Genomic DNA, 18,283 nt, shown 5'->3' on the forward strand with positions numbered 1-18,283 from the left:
TGCTAACATGCTTAACTTTAACGTTTAACGTTGTGTTTTAAGTGTCAAATTGTCGGCTTTTCACATTATCTTTATCATTTAGAAGTAAATTTAGTTTTAAATTTAATTTAGAAGAACTTTTCTTTGCTGTTCACATTCTGAATAAATAATGTTTTCCTCTTCATGTGTACGGCATTCGGTTTTGTTCACACTGACACAATGTTACACATTACACTGTGTGCTTTGTGTGTCAGTGTGTGGGTGAGAGTACGAGTAGGTGTGTGTGTGTGTGTGTGTGTGCAGGGCAGCGTCCTCCACACGTTGCATTCGTGGACCTTCGGTTGTGTCCCATTACGTTGTCTCCTTCAAACTGGGTCAAAGAATGCAGCCTTCCAGGACACGATTAAGAGGACAAATCTGATGTGTACTTTGCTGTCCAGCATTTCCCATCATGCATTGCAGACCATTGAAGATTTAGTTTATTCAAGATGAAAACAGGTGGGCCTGAAGCAGGGGGTTCACTTTCAAATATACTGTAAGTACATGTGAATTCACTTGAATGTCTACGGCTAAAATATAATATACAACATCACGTTTTAGTAGAAACTGGTTGAATTTTAAAATATAAACAGCTCTTAGTTAATTTACTTGGTGACTCCATCATGCCCCGACACACAAATACACAACACGCAGCTCAGTTTATACTTTTTATTACTAGAAGAAACGGATCAAAGTAAGCTCAAAACGATAAATTATAAACCTTTTTTATCCCTTTCAACCTGCTGTAATGTTACAAATGTTTAAATTAAATACACAAAGGAAGTGAGCTTGCTATTAAATACACAAAGGAAGCTACTTTTTTTCATGTGATAAAAATCTATTTTGCTTTAGGGACGAGCATTTACCTGCTGCAGCTTGGAAGTATTTGATGTTATATTAGCTTACACAGGTAGTTCAATTAGCATATGCAAGAATATATACATTGCTCCAATTGAATATTTAATATTTGCTGACATTTTCTTTTGCTTCTCTGGTTTTGGTTGATTTTCTCTGCCGTAGGGTGGCAACATTAAACTTACCTAAAAGTACATGGATTGAATGTCCTTTTATCCGCCTGGTCTATAGATATGATGCTCCTGAGGAAAAGAATATCTTCTGAAATGAAATGAAGTAAGGATATGATCTGGTTCTATTGTGTATAATTTATGAGATAAGGGTTTACTGTCAAGCTTGCTGTAGCAACAAGAGCAGCACAAGAAAAGCTGGTACAGGAAGTTCCCCCTACAGGCCGGACTATTTCATTTGATAGAAGCACCCGGCCCCACATCAAAGGCTCTGTGTCTCTATAGAGGAACACAGCCACTGAATGAGAAACAGCTTGAGTGTGATCCAGGAGGAGGAGCATCAACTGGAGACAGGAAGAGGAAGTGAAGGAGGGACGTGAAGACTGTGTTCACTGACCTGATGATTCCTTTCACACTCGTTTACTCGCTCTCTGACTTTCATGATGATCAAAATCTTTACTTACTTTTGTCTTCTTTCCGGTGAGTTATTTTTTTTCTGTATTTTCTGCATTTACACAAACTGTAGCTTAGTTATAAAAGATGCAGCTGTTGGATGAAACATGTTTTCTGCTATTAGGGGTTTGTTTTGATTTTTATATTTTGCTGGTCAAAGTTCAAAGGAAATGAACGTATGAACTATGAAAAAGACATAAATGTCTCCTTTATTTCCTCTTATAGGTCTGAGTGTTGTGCAGATGAACCCTCTGTTCATACAGGGTCGTGTTGGTGAAAGTGTGACAATCAGCTGCTCAGGCTGGGACGTTTGGACTGATGTAACAAAGAATGTCAAGTACTTTTGTTCCGATCCATGCAAGGAGGACCTACACATCATCATCAAAGCAGAATATGGAGAAAGTATAAATAAAGATAGAATAAAGTTATTTAACAAAGGAAAAACCTTGTTTGCGATCTTCAATAATCTCCAAAAGTCAGACTCCAAAACATACTACTGTGGAGTGGATAGAACTGGCTTTGACCCCCTTATAAAGGTGATTCTTAATGTCCTGGATGGTAAGTTTATTCTCTAAATATTCTCATTGAGAAAATACTTGTTTTCCCAAAAGTAATAACTTTCTTAATTGTTGGTATGTTCTCTTCTCTGATATTTTCAGCTCTGTCCTCCAGTCCCAGAATGACTCCAAAAACTATCACTGTTGTTCCCACCTCCTCATTTGCAGTCACAACGAGCTCCACGATGTCTTCTAACAGCTCAGATGTTTTTACTGGTACGTCTACGTCACACACCACCCTCAATACAACTACACCTGCTGCACCAGCACAAGGATCTGTTAGTGAGTGCATCATGCATGAACACATTACACTACATTGACTGCATGTATCATGTGATGTTAATGATAGTTGCAGGTTGTTATTTAAATCCACATATACCAAGTGTACCTCCACTTGTCAATGCTATAGTTGTGTCATGCTCACATACACAGGTACTGATAGTACCACTAATTTACAAATGCTAACATTTTCCAGCATCATGCCGGCCTCCTTAATTAATAATCTGTGTTCTCATTTCCTGTAAAAAGTAAGTTTGTGATTATTGAAAGATGAATTTGTAGCAAAGAGGATATGAGCACATGCTAAGTAGCATGAAGTGTGACTGATCTGTTTTACATCCATCTTCTTTCTGTCTTTGTCCAGGCTCTGTTCTATATTTGGTTGTAGGTGTTCTTGTTGTAATTATCATACTGATGGTCTCACTCAAGCTCATGAACAAGATGATGAAACGGCGATCGAGTAAGATTCACATTTAGCAAATATGTGTCTACTTCAGTCAAGCTTCTACCAGACAAATGAACACATGATGTCCTATATGTTCACAGAAGTTGTGTCAGGTGCTGATACCGTGAACACAGAACCACAACAGGTGAGTTTTAAATCTATTTATCTTTTTATGTTCTGAGAAAGTTTAAAATATTATCGACTAATAAGCTTTGGATGTTCTTGCCATCTTGAACTTAAATGAACAGTTTCTGTCTCATTTCTATTTGAAGGACGCAGCATATGAAGAAATAAGACTTGAGGACCAGACCGACCCAGATGCTCTCTATTGTAATCATTCCTACCACCAAGTCAATGATTTACCAGTTGAGAGGCCTAAAAAATATTCAGACGTTCTTTATTTAAATCAAGATGCCAGCTTCATGGACAGTTCAAAGGGGGCGTTTAGAAAGAGCGCGCGCACATTTGACTTTGTGTACTCTGTTGTTCAAAGTCCCAAAGAGCAAATGAATCCCTCTGTGCAAAGTGAAAGAAATCAACCTGAGATCAACCAAGAGGACTCTCTCTACTCCCTGGCTCAGTTACCACGGGCAACCTGAGGGAGGCTGCTGTGGTCCAAATGGATACAAATTAGCTTTCTGGATCATTCTTTAATGGGAATGTAGTGTGTATATAAAGTTACATTATAAAATATCCAAAGACAACTTAAGAAGAGCAAATGTAGTGTAGAGTCTACTTGCTGTGAGATGTGTCACTCGTACACATACACACACTCACACACACATTAGATACATCCTGCATAGCTGTAAATAGCTGTGCTGCATCAGCCTTTGCCACCATGATTCAAGTGTTAAATTAATGCTGCTTCTGCATCTGAACAGTCTGAAGACTTACTTCGTCAAGCCCACCTCATGAAGCCAAAGGCTGTTTGTAGTATCACAACAGCACATTTAAATATGTTTATTTTATTATGTGAATCAAGCACTCGCACCACTATTGCTTTTTAATATCAAACGTTTTAAATGGAAAGTCATGTCTCAACTTTCCTCCTACATGGTTAGTTCTTTTGTTTTTTAAATATTATTTCTTGTTATCACACAAGCAGAACTGGTGATTGTTCATGGTGTACATGTTACACAAATACATTTTTTAAAGGAACAATTGGACTGATGGTTTTATAGATTCATAAAAAGTATTTACCGTCTTAAAATAAACCTGAGAGTTGATCTTATTTTTATACTGTTACCCACAGTCATGTTTTGGTGGTACTTGTGCAGTCAACTGGTCACAGTCCTTTGGTTCCGGTTTTACAAAAAGGAAACACGATTGCGACGGCCAAGGTGGCCACATCGAAAATGCAGAAGCTTCAAAAACTGTTTGGTGACATCCAAGGGAAGTCGTTCACTTCCTGTGAACGTTTAATGGACACAAAGACAGAGTCTGAGGTCATTTCAAAGAACTAAAGTGCATTTTCACTGCATTTAATTGTGTAAATATTTCATTTCCAAGTGACAAGACAGGAAGCAGAACCAAACCGTGACATGTTTTGTGTTACGCATAATGGATTATTTGATTTTGATGTTGATCCAGGTTTAGACTTTCTATACGTTTCCCATTGTTGTAAATATTTGAAGGATTGTGCCTTATGGGGACGGATGTGACCTCTTTAATCATCATCTGGTGTTTTGTATTCGTTCATATTTGACTGACATCTTACACTGTCTGCCTGACATCTCAGTAATCTGCTTTGGAGGAGTCACTTCAGGCTCTGCTACTTATGTCTTATGCTTAGTTTCTTTTTTTCAACTTTCTGGTTTTCATGTTTTTCTGCTGTGAAGCTTCTTCCTTTCTTTGTAGCCCTGATGAATGTGTTTTCTTAGTGGATTATTTGTATTGATTACTTATCACAAGCTTACCTCCTTTTCTAATACTATTATTATTACACAAAATTACTATTATTAGTAATTAACAATTAACACACTATTGATGACCAAACATACAGCAAACATTATGTTCCTACGTTCGATGAATAGATGTTTGAGTTCAGATTAATCTTTATGCTTTAATGTTATTCATGTTATTTATTTTTATGTGTACTGGTGTGTGGGTGTGTCTTCAAAGGAAATGGAGAGGCGTCAATCTTTGAAAGCGTGAGAAAGCAGAAGTTTAAAGTAGTTAAAGACCGTTAGTACTTAGATTAGATGAGCTGAGTATTTCTGCACTTTGTATTCTTTGATTGACGTTTTCAAAAAGATGAAAATCTATGCGTTCTTTTGCATTCTTTCAGGTGAGTACTTTTGGGGATTCCTCTGTATTTGTATCTCTTAAATGCTGTAGTTTTAAAAAAAACTTTCTTTATCTTGCTACATCACCCATTAAGTGATTTATTTATAAATGTCTCCTTTATTTCCTCTTGTAGGTCTGAGTGTTGTGCAGATGAAGTCTCTGTACATAAAGGGTCGTGTTGGTGAAAGTGTGACAATCAGCTGCTCAGACTGGAACGTTTGGCCTGATGTAACAGAGAATGTCAAGTACTTTTGTTTCAGTCCATGCGAGGACCAACACATCATCAGCAAAGCAGAATATGAAAAAATTCATACTAAAAATGGAATAAAGTTACATAACAACGGAAAAACCTTGTTGGTGACCTTCAAAAGTCTCCAAAAGTCAGACTCCAAAACATACTACTGTGGAGTGGAGAGAACTGGCTTATTTAAAGACGCATATATAAGGGTGATTCTTAATGTCCTGGATGGTAAGTTTATTCTATAAATATTCTGATTGAGAAAATCCTTGTTTTCCCAAAAGTAATAACTTTCTTAATTGTTGGTGTGTTCTCTTCTGTTATTTTCAGCTCTGCCCTCCAGTCCCAGAATGACTCCAAAAACTATCACTGTTGTTCCCACCTCCTCATTTGCAGTCACAACGAGCTCCACGATGTCTTCTAACAGCTCAGATGTTTTTACTGAGACGTCTACGTCACACACCACCCTCAAAACAACTACACCTGCTGCACCAGCACAAGGATCTGATAGTGAGTGCATCATGCATGAACACATTACAGTACATTGACTACATGTGTCATGTGATGTTGATTGAAGTTGCAGGTATTTAAATACACATATAGCAAGTGTAGATCCACTTGTCAATGTTATAGTTGTATGCTCACATACACAGGTACTGCTAGTACCACTTATTCATAAATGATAACATTTTCCAGCATCATGCCGGCCTCCTTAATTAAGAATCAGTGCAAAAAGCAAGTTTGTGATTATTGAAAGATGAATTTGTAGCAAAGAGGATATGAGCACATGATAAGTAGCATGAAGTGTGACTGATCTGTTTCACATCCATCTTCTTTCTGTCTTTGTCCAGGCTCTGTTCTATATTTGGTTGTAGGTGTTACAGGTGTTCTTGTTGTAATAACCATACTGATGGTCTCACTCAAGCTCATGAACATGATGATGAAACGGCGATCGAGTAAGATTCACATTTAGCAAATATGTGTCTATTCAGTCAAGCTTCTATCAGACAAATGAACACATGATGTCCTATATGTTCACAGAAGTTGTGTCAGGTGCTGATACCGTGAACACAGAACCACAACAGGTGAGTTTTTGGCTCAAATCTATAGACTTTCTCACAGAAACACTGTAATTATTAATAACAAGTTTTCTCTCATTTGTTGCCAGCGGCGGATTTATATATCTTTTAAGAAAATAATTGACTGTTAAGCTTTGGATGCTTAACTTAAATGAACAGTTTCTGTCTCATTTCTATTTGAAGGACGCTGCATATGAAGAAATAAGACTTGAGGACCAGACCGACCCAGATGCTCTCTATTGTAATCATTCCGACCATCAAGTCAATGATTTACTAGTTGAGAGGCCTAAAGAACATTCAGACGTTCTTTATTTAAATCAAGCTGCCAGCTTCATGGACAGTTCAAAGGGGGCGTTTAGAAAGAGCGAGCGCACATTGCACTCTGTGTACTCTGTTGTTAAAAGTCCCAAAGAGCTAATTGATGCCTCTGTGCAAAGTGAAAGAAAAGAACCTGAGATCAACGAAGAGGACTCTCTCTACTCCCTGGCTCAGTTACCACGGGCAACCTGAGGGAGGCTGCTGTGGTCCAAATGGATACAAATTAGCTTTCTGGATCATTCTTTAATGGGAATGTAGTGTGTATATAAAGTTACATTATAAAATATCCAAAGACAACTTAAGAAGAGCAAATGTAGTGTAGAGTCTACTTGCTGTGAGATGTGTCACTCGTACACATACACACACTCACACACACATTAGATACATCCTGCATAGCTGTAAATAGCTGTGCTGCATCAGCCTTTGCCACCATGATTCAAGTGTTAAATTAATGCTGCTTCTGCATCTGAACAGTCTGAAGACTTACTTCGTCAAGCCCACCTCATGAAGCCAAAGGCTGTTTGTAGTATCACAACAGCACATTTAAATATGTTTATTTTATTATTTGTATCAAGCACTCGCAGCGCTTTTGCTTTTTAATACCAGATCATTTAAATCTATAGTATCCACCTACATAGTTTTATTTCACAGAAGGATGACTGGTGATTTTCCATGGTGTACAAGTTATACAAATCATTTTATATATTAATGAAAACTTTAGTTTGAGTATTTATTGTCTTTTAATAAACATGGGAGTTGATCTTAGTTTTATACACTATCATGTTTTGGTGGTCCTTGTGGGTGGTCCGTGTACCTTTTGAAAATCACACACACACACACCACGCACACACACACACAGCAGAAGTCACCTTGGCAGGGGGAATGCCCTGCAGCAGCAGATCTTGTTATGGAGCAGCTTGATGTTGATGTTACTTGTGTTACAGCTGTTGTGCACCACCAGGGGAAGAGAGTGGCCTGAGGTTTCTACTCTCATGTCAATGACACTCTGCTGCTAAGTGAAAAGCATTATGCAGCTCTCTCTCTCAATGTTTTCCATTTTACACATTTTTACATGGTTATGGATGTGTACTATGCAATTTATACCACAATGAATAGAAATACACCACGTCGGACGGTAATGAAGTCAGGAGTTAGTTTTTTTTTTTTAAACGACTGCATGATGTATAATGTTGAAAATCCACTTAATTTGACAATTAGAGTATCTTTGTGAAATCTCAATGCTTTTTTTGTAAAATCAATAAAAGGGAACAGAGCCTTTTTAGCCGTTTATTTGTGTTCTTTGGAGACGACATCCATATCATAATGAACTATTTTTAACACACCATTTTAAAAGAAGATTGGCAAAATAATCGGCTAAAAGTTTCAGTCCGCCACAGAAGGGAAAATAATGAGAAGCGGTTAGTAAAAGTAATAAACTATGTTAGTTACCAACCTCTCCAAGTAAGAGAAGCAGCTAGTGTCTCTAAGGACACTTCAACACCGGGGCCGTAGGAGCAGGTGTTTAAAGCACCAACTTTCTGACCAAATCAGGACCTCTTCTATCCTCCAACCAAACATAGGAGCATCAATGGTTAACTCATTCTGTTCCAGTGTCAAAGAGCAGCATTTGCAGGAGCTGCCGTGACACACCGTTGCTTATCTATGACTCTACTGCGCACACACAGATACACACCCAAAGGGGAAGGCCCAATTGTGTATTTGAATGACAAGTGCCATCAAAGCCAGAAAAAGAGGAAAGTGATATTCTCTCATGTCCTTCTTGCTTGTTGAGAGTGAGAATGGAAGGTTTAATCACTACGGAAGAAGAAGAAGAAGAAGAAAGGAAGGATGAGCAGGAAGAAATGGAACAGGGGAGGAATGAGATTGATGAGATAAGCGCCGTTGTTTCCGTGGAGAGGAAAAATGTGTCACTGTATAGCCCACCAGACATGTCACAAAGGGTTGTTTCAGCTTCCCCTTTAAGGCAAAAAAAACGTATACAATGTTCTATGTGCATCCATGTTTGTGTATCAATGGCTCAGTAGTAGCTGCAGTTCTGCTAATCTTAAAATAAGTGCTGCCATCTTAACTGAAAAGAGGAAGCTGTGAAAAAGAACCGATGTGACTAGATAAGTGTGCATGTAAGACGTCATAAAGTGCTACGTTAGGTCTTGTAGAAGCCCTTAGAATTAGTGAAATAAGCAAATACAAGCAAAAAAGATTTACTGAGGTCAATTTTAAATTTACACATTGCAATTATATGATAATCAATAGCAAATTGTTTCAATACTACGTTTCATATAATCAACATTTTGTCAATAAGTATTTTCAGTGATTAATTAATACTATACAGTGTCAATGAAGGACACTGTATATCTAGTTTTACAATATAATATTAAGTTTGTACTTTAGTTCAGAATCACCTGAACATTTTTTGTGTGTTGTCGAGGCGGCGGGTGCGGGTCGAGGCCGGGAGGACTCAGACGCAGAGTGTTCCAAAAAAAAAGGCGTTCTTTAATAAATCCAAAGTGAGGACGGCCGTGCACCAACAACGGGTAACACTCCACAATGACGCGACAGGGGACAACAGGCCCACAGGGCTTAAATACACTATGGAGGTGCAGGTGATTGGACACAGGTGGAAACAATGAGGCAATCACAGGACAAGGCAGGAAGTGAAGTTACCCAGGGGCACAAGAGACATGAAACTACAAAATAAAACGAGAAGCAGAACCAAACCGTGACATGTTTTGTGTTACGCATAATGGATTATTTGATTTTGATGTTGATCCAGGTTTAGACTTTCTATACGTTTCCCATTGTTGTAAATATTTGAAGGATTGTGCCTTATGGGGACGGATGTGACCTCTTTAATCATCATCTGGTGTTTTGTATTCGTTCATATTTGACTGACATCTTACACTGTTCTTTATTATTTGTAAGGCCTTGTTGTGTGACATGTCAGCAGTTCTTTCATGACACAAGACACATACTGCACTCATAGTACGGCCAAGCGTTGCTTTATTCTCCTTCATGTAATCTGCTTTGGAGGAGTCACTTCAGGCTCTGCTACTTATGTCTTATGCTTAGTTTCTTTTTTTCAACTTTCTGGTTTTCATGTTTTTCTGCTGTGAAGTTTCTTCCTTTCTTTGTAGCCCTGATGAATGTGTTTTCTTAGTGGATTATTTGTATTGATTACTTATCACAAGCTTACCTCCTTTTCTAATACTATTATTATTACACAAAATTACTATTATTAGTAATTAATAATTAACAACACTATTGATGACCAAACATACAGCAAACATTATGGTCCTCAATTCGATGAACAGATGTTTGAGTTCAGATTAATCTTTATGCTTTAATGTTATTCATGTTATTTATTTTTATGTGTACTGGTGTGTGGGTGTGTCTTCAAAGGAAATGGAGAGGCGTCAATCTTTGAAAGCGTGAGAAAGCAGAAGTTTAAAGTAGTTAAAGACTGTTAGTACTTAGATTAGATGAGATGATTATTTCTGCCCTTTGTATTCTTTGATTGACATTTTCAAAAAGATGAAAATCTATGCGTTCTTTTGCATTCTTTCAGGTGAGTACTTTTGGGGATTCCTCTGTATTTGTATCTCTTAAATGCTGTAGTTTTAAAAAAAACTTTCTTTATCTTGCTACATCACCCATTAAGTGATTTATTTATAAATGTCTCCTTTATTTCCTCTTGTAGGTCTGAGTGTTGTGCAGATGAACCCTCTGTACATAAAGGGTCGTGTTGGTGAAAGTGTGACAATCAGCTGCTCAGACTGGAACGTTCGGACTGATGTAACAGAGAATGTCAAGTACTTTTGTTCCAGTCCATGCACGGAGGACCGACACATCATCAGCAAAGCAGAATATGGAAAATTTCAAACAAAAAATGGAATAAAGTTACATAACAAAGGAAAAACCTTGTTGGTGACCTTCAAAAGTCTCCAAAAGTCAGACTCCAAAACATACTACTGTGGAGTGGAGAGAACTGGCTTTGACGCATATATAAAGGTGATTCTTAATGTCATGGATGGTAAGTTTATTCTATAAATATTCTGATTGAGAAAATTCTTGTTTTCCCAAAAGTAATAACTTTCTTAATTGTTGGTATGTTCTCTTCTGTTATTTTCAGCTCTGTCCTCCAGTCCCAGAAGGACTCCAAAAACTATCACTGTTGTTCCCACCTCCTCATTTGCAGTCACAACGAGCTCCACGATGTCTTCTAACAGCTCAGATGTTTTTACTGAGACGTCTACGTCACACACCACCCTCAATACAACTACACCTGCTGCACCAGCACAAGGATCTGTTAGTGAGTGCATCATGCATGAACACATTACACTACATTGACTGCATGTATCATGTCCACTTATTCATAAATGATAACATTTTCCAGCATCATGCCGGCCTCCTTAATTAAGAATCAGTGTAAAAAGCAAGTTTGTGATTATTAAAAGATGAATTTGTAGCAAAGAGGATATGAGCACATATTAAGTAGCATGAAGTGTGACTGATCTGTTTCACATCCATCTTCTTTCTGTCTTTGTCCAGGCTCTGTTCTGTATTTGGTTGTAGGTGTTCTTGTTGTAATAACCATGCTGATGGTCTCACTCAAGCTCATGAACATGATGATGAAACGGCGATCGAGTAAGATTCACATTTAGATTCAATTAAAACACACTTTGCAAATATGTGTTTACTTCAGTCAAGCTTCTACCAGACAAATGAACACATGATGTCCTATATGTTCACAGAAGTTGTGTCAGGTGCTGATACCGTGAACACAGAACCACAACAGGTGAGTTTTAAATCTATTTATCTTTTTTTGTTCTGAGAAAGTTTAAAATATTATCAACTGTTAAGCTTTGGATGTTCTTGCCATCTTGAACTTAAATGAACAATATTTTGTCTATTTTCTATTTGAAGGACGCTGCATATGAAGAAATAAGACTAGAGGACCAGACCGACCCAGATGCTCTCTATTGTAATTATTCCTACCACCAAGTCAAGGATTTACTAGTTAAGAGGCCTAAAGAATATTCAGACGTTCTTTATTTAAATCAAGATGCCAGCTTCATGGACAGTTCAAAGGGGGCGTTTAGAAAGAGCGAGCGCACATTTGACTTTGTTTACTCTGTTGTTCAAAGTCCCAAAGAGCAAATGAATCCCTCTGTGCAAAGTGAGAGAAATCAACCTGAGATCAACCAAGAGGACTCTCTCTACTCCCTGGCTCAGTTACCACGGGCAACCTGAGGGAGGCTGCTGTGGTCCAAATGGATACAAATTAGCTTTCTTGATCATTCTTTAATGGGAATGTAGTGTGTATATAAAGTTACATTATAAAATATCCAAAGACAACTTAAGAAGAGCAAATGTAGTCTCTACTTGCTGTGAGATGTGTCACTCGTACACATACACACACTCACAAACACACATTAGATACATCCTGCATAGCTGTAAATAGCTGTGCTGCATCAGCCTTTGCCACCATGATTCATCAAGTGTTTAATTAATGCTGCTTCTGCATCTGAACAGTCTGAAGACTTACTTCGTCAAGCCCACCTCATGAAGCCAAAGGCTGTTCTATAGTATTACAACAGCACATTTAAATATGTTTATTTTATTATGTGTATCAAGCACTCGCAGCGCTTTTGCTTTTTAATACCAGATCATTTAAATCTATAGTATCCACCTACATAGTTTTATTTTACAGAAGGATGACTGGTGATTTTCCATGGTGTACAAGTTATACAAATCGTTTTATATATTAATGAAAACTTTAGTTTGAGTATTTATTGTCTTTTAATAAACATGGGAGTTGATCTTAGTTTTATACACTATCATGTTTTGGTGGTCCTTGTGGGTGGTCCGTGTACCTTTTGAAAATCACACACACACACACCACGCACACACACACACAGCAGAAGTCACCTTGGCAGGGGGAATGCCCTGCAGCAGCAGATCTTGTTATGGAGCAGCTTGATGTTGATGTTACTTGTGTTACAGTTGTTGTGCACCACCAGGGGAAGAGAGTGGCCTGAGGTTTCTACTCTCATGTCAATGACACTCTGCTGCTAAGTGAAAAGCATTATGCAGCTCTCTCTCTCAATGTTTTCCATTTTACACATTTTTACATGGTTATGGATGTGTACTATGCAATTTATACCACAATGAATAGAAATACACCACGTCGGACGGTAATGAAGTCAGGAGTTAGTTTTTTTTTTTTAAACGACTGCATGATGTATAATGTTGAAAATCCACTTAATTTGACAATTAGAGTATCTTTGTGAAATCTCAATGCTTTTTTTGTAAAATCAATAAAAGGGAACAGAGCCTTTTTAGCCGTTTATTTGTGTTCTTTGGAGACGACATCCATATCATAATGAACTATTTTTAACACACCATTTTAAAAGAAGATTGGCAAAATAATCGGCTAAAAGTTTCAGTCCGCCACAGAAGGGAAAATAATGAGAAGCGGTTAGCAAAAGTAATAAACTATGTTAGTTACCAACCTCTCCAAGTAAGAGAAGCAGCTAGTGTCTCTAAGGACACTTCAACACCGGGGCCGTAGGAGCAGGTGTTTAAAGCACCAACTTTCTGACCAAATCAGGACCTCTTCTATCCTCCAACCAAACATAGGAGCATCAATGGTTAACTCATTCTGTTCCAGTGTCAAAGAGCAGCATTTGCAGGAGCTGCCGTGACACACCGTTGCTTATCTATGACTCTACTGCGCACACACAGATACACACCCAAAGGGGAAGGCCCAATTGTGTATTTGAATGACAAGTGCCATCAAAGCCAGAAAAAGAGGAAAGTGATATTCTCTCATGTCCTTCTTGCTTGTTGAGAGTGAGAATGGAAGGTTTAATCACTACGGAAGAAGAAGAAGAAGAAGAAAGGAAGGATGAGCAGGAAGAAATGGAACAGGGGAGGAATGAGATTGATGAGATAAGCGCCGTTGTTTCCGTGGAGAGGAAAAATGTGTCACTGTATAGCCCACCAGACATGTCACAAAGGGTTGTTTCAGCTTCCCCTTTAAGGCAAAAAAAACGTATACAATGTTCTATGTGCATCCATGTTTGTGTATCAATGGCTCAGTAGTAGCTGCAGTTCTGCTAATCTTAAAATAAGTGCTGCCATCTTAACTGAAAAGAGGAAGCTGTGAAAAAGAACCGATGTGACTAGATAAGTGTGCATGTAACACCTTATAAAGTGCTACGTTAGGTCTTGTAGAAGCCCTTAGAATTAGTGAAATAAGCAAATACAAGCGAAAAAGATTTACTGAGGTCAATTTTAAATTTACACATTGCAATTATATGATAATCAATAGCAAATTGTTTCAATACTACGTTTCATATAACCAACATTTTGTCAATAAGTATTTTCAGTGATTAATTAATACTATACAGCGTCAATGAAGGACACTGTATATCTAGTTATACAATATAATATTAAGTTTGTACTTTAGTTCAGAATCACCTGAACATTTTTTGTGTTTTGTCGAGGCGGCGGGTGCGGGTCGAGGCCGAGAGGACTCAGACGCAGAGTGTTCCAAAAAAAAGAAGGCGTCCTTTAATAAATCCAAAGTGAGGACGGCCGTGCACCAACAACGGGTAACACTCCACAATGACGCGACAGGGGACAACAGGCACACAGGGCTTAAATACACTATGGAGGTGCAGGTGATTGGACACAGGTGGAAACAATGAGGCAATCACAGGACAAGGCAGGAAGTGAAGTTACCCAGGGGCACAAGAGACATGAAACTACAAAATAAAACGAGAAGCAGAACCAAACCGTGACATGTTTTGTGTTACGCATAATGGATTATTTGATTTTGATGTTGATCCAGGTTTAGACTTTCTATACGTTTCCCATTGTTGTAAATATTTGAAGGATTGTGCCTTATGGGGACGGATGTGACCTCTTTAATCATCATCTGGTGTTTTGTATTCGTTCATATTTGACTGACATCTTACACTGTTCTTTATTATTTGTAAGGCCTTGTTGTGTGACATGTCAGCAGTTCTTTCATGACACAAGACACATACTGCACACATAGTACGGCCAAGCGTTGCTTTATTCTCCTTCATGTAATCTGCTTTGGAGGAGTCACTTCAGGCTCTGCTACTTATGTCTTATGCTTAGTTTCTTTTTTTCAACTTTCTGGTTTTCATGTTTTTCTGCTGTGAAGTTTCTTCCTTTCTTTGTAGCCCTGATGAATGTGTTTTCTTAGTGGATTATTTGTATTGATTACTTATCACAAGCTTACCTCCTTTTCTAATACTATTATTATTACACAAAATTACTATTATTAGTAATTAATAATTAACAACACTATTGATGACCAAACATACAGCAAACATTATGGTCCTCAATTCGATGAACAGATGTTTGAGTTCAGATTAATCTTTATGCTTTAATGTTATTTATTTTTATGTATACTGGTGTGTGGGTGTGTCTTCAAAGGAAATGGAGAGGCGTCAATCTTTGAAAGCGTGAGAAAGCAGAAGTTTAAAGTAGTTAAAGACTGTTAGTACTTAGATTAGATGAGATGATTATTTCTGCCCTTTGTATTCTTTGATTGACATTTTCAAAAAGATGAAAATCTATGCGTTCTTTTGCATTTTTTCAGGTGAGTACTTTTGGGGATTCCTCTGTATTTGTATCTCTTAAATGGTATAGTTTAAAAAAAACTTTCTTTATCTTGCTACATCACCCATTAAGTGATTTATTTATAAATGTCTCCTTTATTTCCTCTTGTAGGTCTGAGTGTTGTGCAGATGAACCCTCTGTACATACAGGGTCGTGTTGGTCAAAGTGTGACAATCAGCTGCTCAGGCTGGAACGTTTGGACTGATGTAACAGAGAATGTCAAGTACTTTTGTTCCAGTCCATGCACGGAGGACCGACACATCATCAGCAAAGCAGAATATGGAAAATTTCAAACAAAAAATGGAATAAAGTTACATAACAAAGGAAAAACCTTGTTGGTGACCTTCAAAAGTCTCCAAAAGTCAGACTCCAAAACATACTACTGTGGAGTGGATAGATATGGTATACCAGACGCATATATAAATGTGATTGTTAATGTCATGGATGGTAAGTTTATTCTATAAATATTCTGATTGAGAAAATACTTGTTTTCCCAAAAGTAATAACTTTCTTAATTGTTGGTATGTTCTCTTCTCTGTTATTTTCAGCTCTGCCCTCCAGTCCCAGAATGACTCCAAAAACTATCATTAATGTTCCCACCTCCTCATTTGCAGTCACAACGAGCTCCACGATGTCTTCTAACAGCTCAGATGTTTTTACTGATGCGTCTACGTCATACACCACCCTCAATACAACTACACCTGCTGCACCAGCACAAGGATCTGATAGTGAGTGAATCATGCATGAACACTTTACAGTACATTGACTGCATGTATCATGTGATGTTAATGATAGTTGCAGGTTTTTATTTAAATCCACATATACCATGTGTACCTCCACTTGTCAATGCTATAGTTGTATGCTCACATACACAGGTACTGATAGTACCACTTATTCATAAATGATAACATTTTCCAGCATCATGCCGGCCTCCTTAATTAATAATCAGTGTAAAAAGCAAGTTTGTGATTATTAAAAGATGAATTTGTAGCAAATAGAATATGAGCACATGCTAAGTAGCATGAAGTGTGACTGATCTGTTTCACATCCATCTTCTTTCTGTCTTTGTCCAGGCTCTGTTCTATATTTGGTTGTAGGTGTTCTTGTTGTAATAACCATACTGATGGTCTCACTCAAGCTCATGAACATGATGATGAAACGGCGATCGAGTAAGATTCACATTTAGCAAATATGTGTCTATTGAGTCAAGCTTCTATCAGACAAATGAACACATGATGTCCTATATGTTCACAGAAGTTGTGTCAGGTGCTGATACCGTGAACACAGAACCACAACAGGTGAGTTTTTGGCTCACATCTATAGACTTTCTCACAGAAACACTGTAATTATTAATAACAAGTTTTCTTTCATTTGTTGCCAGCGGCGGATTTATATATCTTTTGAGAAAATAATTGACTGTTAAGCTTTGGATGCTTAACTTAAATGAACAGTTTCTGTCTCATTTCTATTTGAAGGACGCTGCATATGAAGAAATAAGACTTGAGGACCAGACCGACCCAGATGCTCTCTATTGTAATTATTCCGACCATCAAGTCAATGATTTACCAGTTAAGAGGCCTAAAGAACATTCAGACGTTCTTTATTTAAATCAAGCTGCCAGCTTCATGGACAGTTCAAAGGGGGCGTTTAGAAAGAGCGAGCGCACATTGCACTCTGTGTACTCTGTTGTTAAAAGTCCCAAAGAGCTAATTGATGCCTCTGTGCAAAGTGAAAGAAAAGAACCTGAGATCAACGAAGAGGACTCTCTCTACTCCCTGGCTCAGTTACCACGGGCAACCTAAGGGAGGCTGCTGTGGTCCAAATGGATACAAATTAGCTTTCTTGATCATTCTTTAATGGGAATGTAGTGTGTATATAAAGTACATACATAATAAAATATCCAAAGACACTGCATCGTTGAAATAATACTGTATTCATTATCGTCATTAATAATGAAAATCTCTTGCAATTTAAGAAGAGCAAATGTAGTGTAGAGTCTACTTGCTGTGAGATGTGTCACTCGTACACATACACACACTCACAAACACACATTAGATACATCCTGCATAGCTGTAAATAGCTGTGCTGCATCAGCCTTTGCCACAATGATTCAAGTGTTAAATTAATGCTGCTTCTGCATCTGAACAGTCTGAAGACTTACTTCGTCAAGCCCACCTCATGAAGCCAAAGGCTGTTTGTAGTATCACAACAGCACATTTAAATATGTTTATTTTATTATGTGAATCAAGCACTCGCACCACTATTGCTTTTTAATATCAAACGTTTTAAATGGAAAGTCATGTCTCAACTTTCCTCCTACATGGTTAGTTCTTTTGTTTTTTAAATATTATTTCTTGTTATCACACAAGCAGAACTGGTGATTGTTCATGGTGTACATGTTACACAAATACATTTTTTAAAGGAACAATTGGACTGATGGTTTTATAGATTCATAAAAAGTATTTACCGTCTTAAAATAAACCTGAGAGTTGATCTTATTTTTATACTGTTACCCACAGTCATGTTTTGGTGGTACTTGTGCAGTCAACTGGTCACAGTCCTTTGGTTCCGGTTTTACAAAAAGGAAACACGATTGCGACGGCCAAGGTGGCCACATCGAAAATGCAGAAGCTTCAAAAACTGTTTGGTGACATCCAAGGGAAGTCGTTCACTTCCTGTGAACGTTTAATGGACACAAAGACAGAGTCTGAGGTCATTTCAAAGAACTAAAGTGCATTTTCACTGCATTTTATTGTGTAAATATTTCATTTCCAAGTGACAAGATCTGGGAGGTGGAAAAGTTGGCGTGTTGATAAAAGCATGTGAAAGCAGATACAAAGTTTGTCACAAAACCATTAGTTCTAAATAATAATTAACATGGTGGGTTCCATCCATCCACATCTATC

At 37.8% G+C, this 18,283-nt stretch overlaps 2 protein-coding genes across 2 annotated transcripts; both read left to right on the top strand.

The window, feature by feature from the left end:
* Positions 1-4,669: 4,669 nt before the first annotated feature.
* LOC134132768 (CMRF35-like molecule 1) lies at positions 4,670-7,966 on the top strand. Its single transcript, XM_062564745.1, has 5 exons — positions 4,670-5,532; positions 5,632-5,811; positions 6,153-6,257; positions 6,343-6,386; positions 6,564-7,966. Exons 1-5 carry the CDS (start codon positions 5,172-5,174, stop codon positions 6,888-6,890), a joined length of 1,017 nt encoding a protein of 338 aa, XP_062420729.1. The 5' UTR covers positions 4,670-5,171; the 3' UTR covers positions 6,891-7,966.
* Positions 7,967-10,205: 2,239 nt separating this feature from the next.
* Positions 10,206-17,883, top strand: LOC119218305 (CMRF35-like molecule 9). Its single transcript, XM_062564746.1, has 6 exons — positions 10,206-10,284; positions 10,417-10,749; positions 15,926-16,105; positions 16,451-16,546; positions 16,632-16,675; positions 16,853-17,883. The coding sequence occupies exons 1-6, from the start codon at positions 10,251-10,253 to the stop codon at positions 17,177-17,179; spliced, it is 1,014 nt and encodes a 337-aa protein (XP_062420730.1). The 5' UTR covers positions 10,206-10,250; the 3' UTR covers positions 17,180-17,883.
* Positions 17,884-18,283: the final 400 nt, after the last annotated feature.

This window comes from Pungitius pungitius, chromosome 9, assembly GCF_949316345.1.
Source record: "Pungitius pungitius chromosome 9, fPunPun2.1, whole genome shotgun sequence".
NCBI classification, from domain to species: Eukaryota; Metazoa; Chordata; class Actinopteri; order Perciformes; family Gasterosteidae; genus Pungitius; species Pungitius pungitius.

Bases quoted from the DNA above. Each gene is read 5' to 3' on its own strand.
- LOC134132768 (XM_062564745.1), top strand. From the start codon at position 5,172: ATGTCTCCTTTATTTCCTCTTGTAGGTCTGAGTGTTGTGCAGATGAAG. The intron at 5,533-5,631 runs GTAAGTTTATTC...TGTTATTTTCAG, and splicing joins GATTCTTAATGTCCTGGATG to CTCTGCCCTCCAGTCCCAGA. The intron at 5,812-6,152 runs GTGAGTGCATCA...GTCTTTGTCCAG, and splicing joins ACCAGCACAAGGATCTGATA to GCTCTGTTCTATATTTGGTT.
- LOC119218305 (XM_062564746.1), top strand. From the start codon at position 10,251: ATGAAAATCTATGCGTTCTTTTGCATTCTTTCAG. The intron at 16,106-16,450 runs GTGAGTGAATCA...GTCTTTGTCCAG, and splicing joins ACCAGCACAAGGATCTGATA to GCTCTGTTCTATATTTGGTT. The intron at 16,676-16,852 runs GTGAGTTTTTGG...TTCTATTTGAAG, and splicing joins TGAACACAGAACCACAACAG to GACGCTGCATATGAAGAAAT.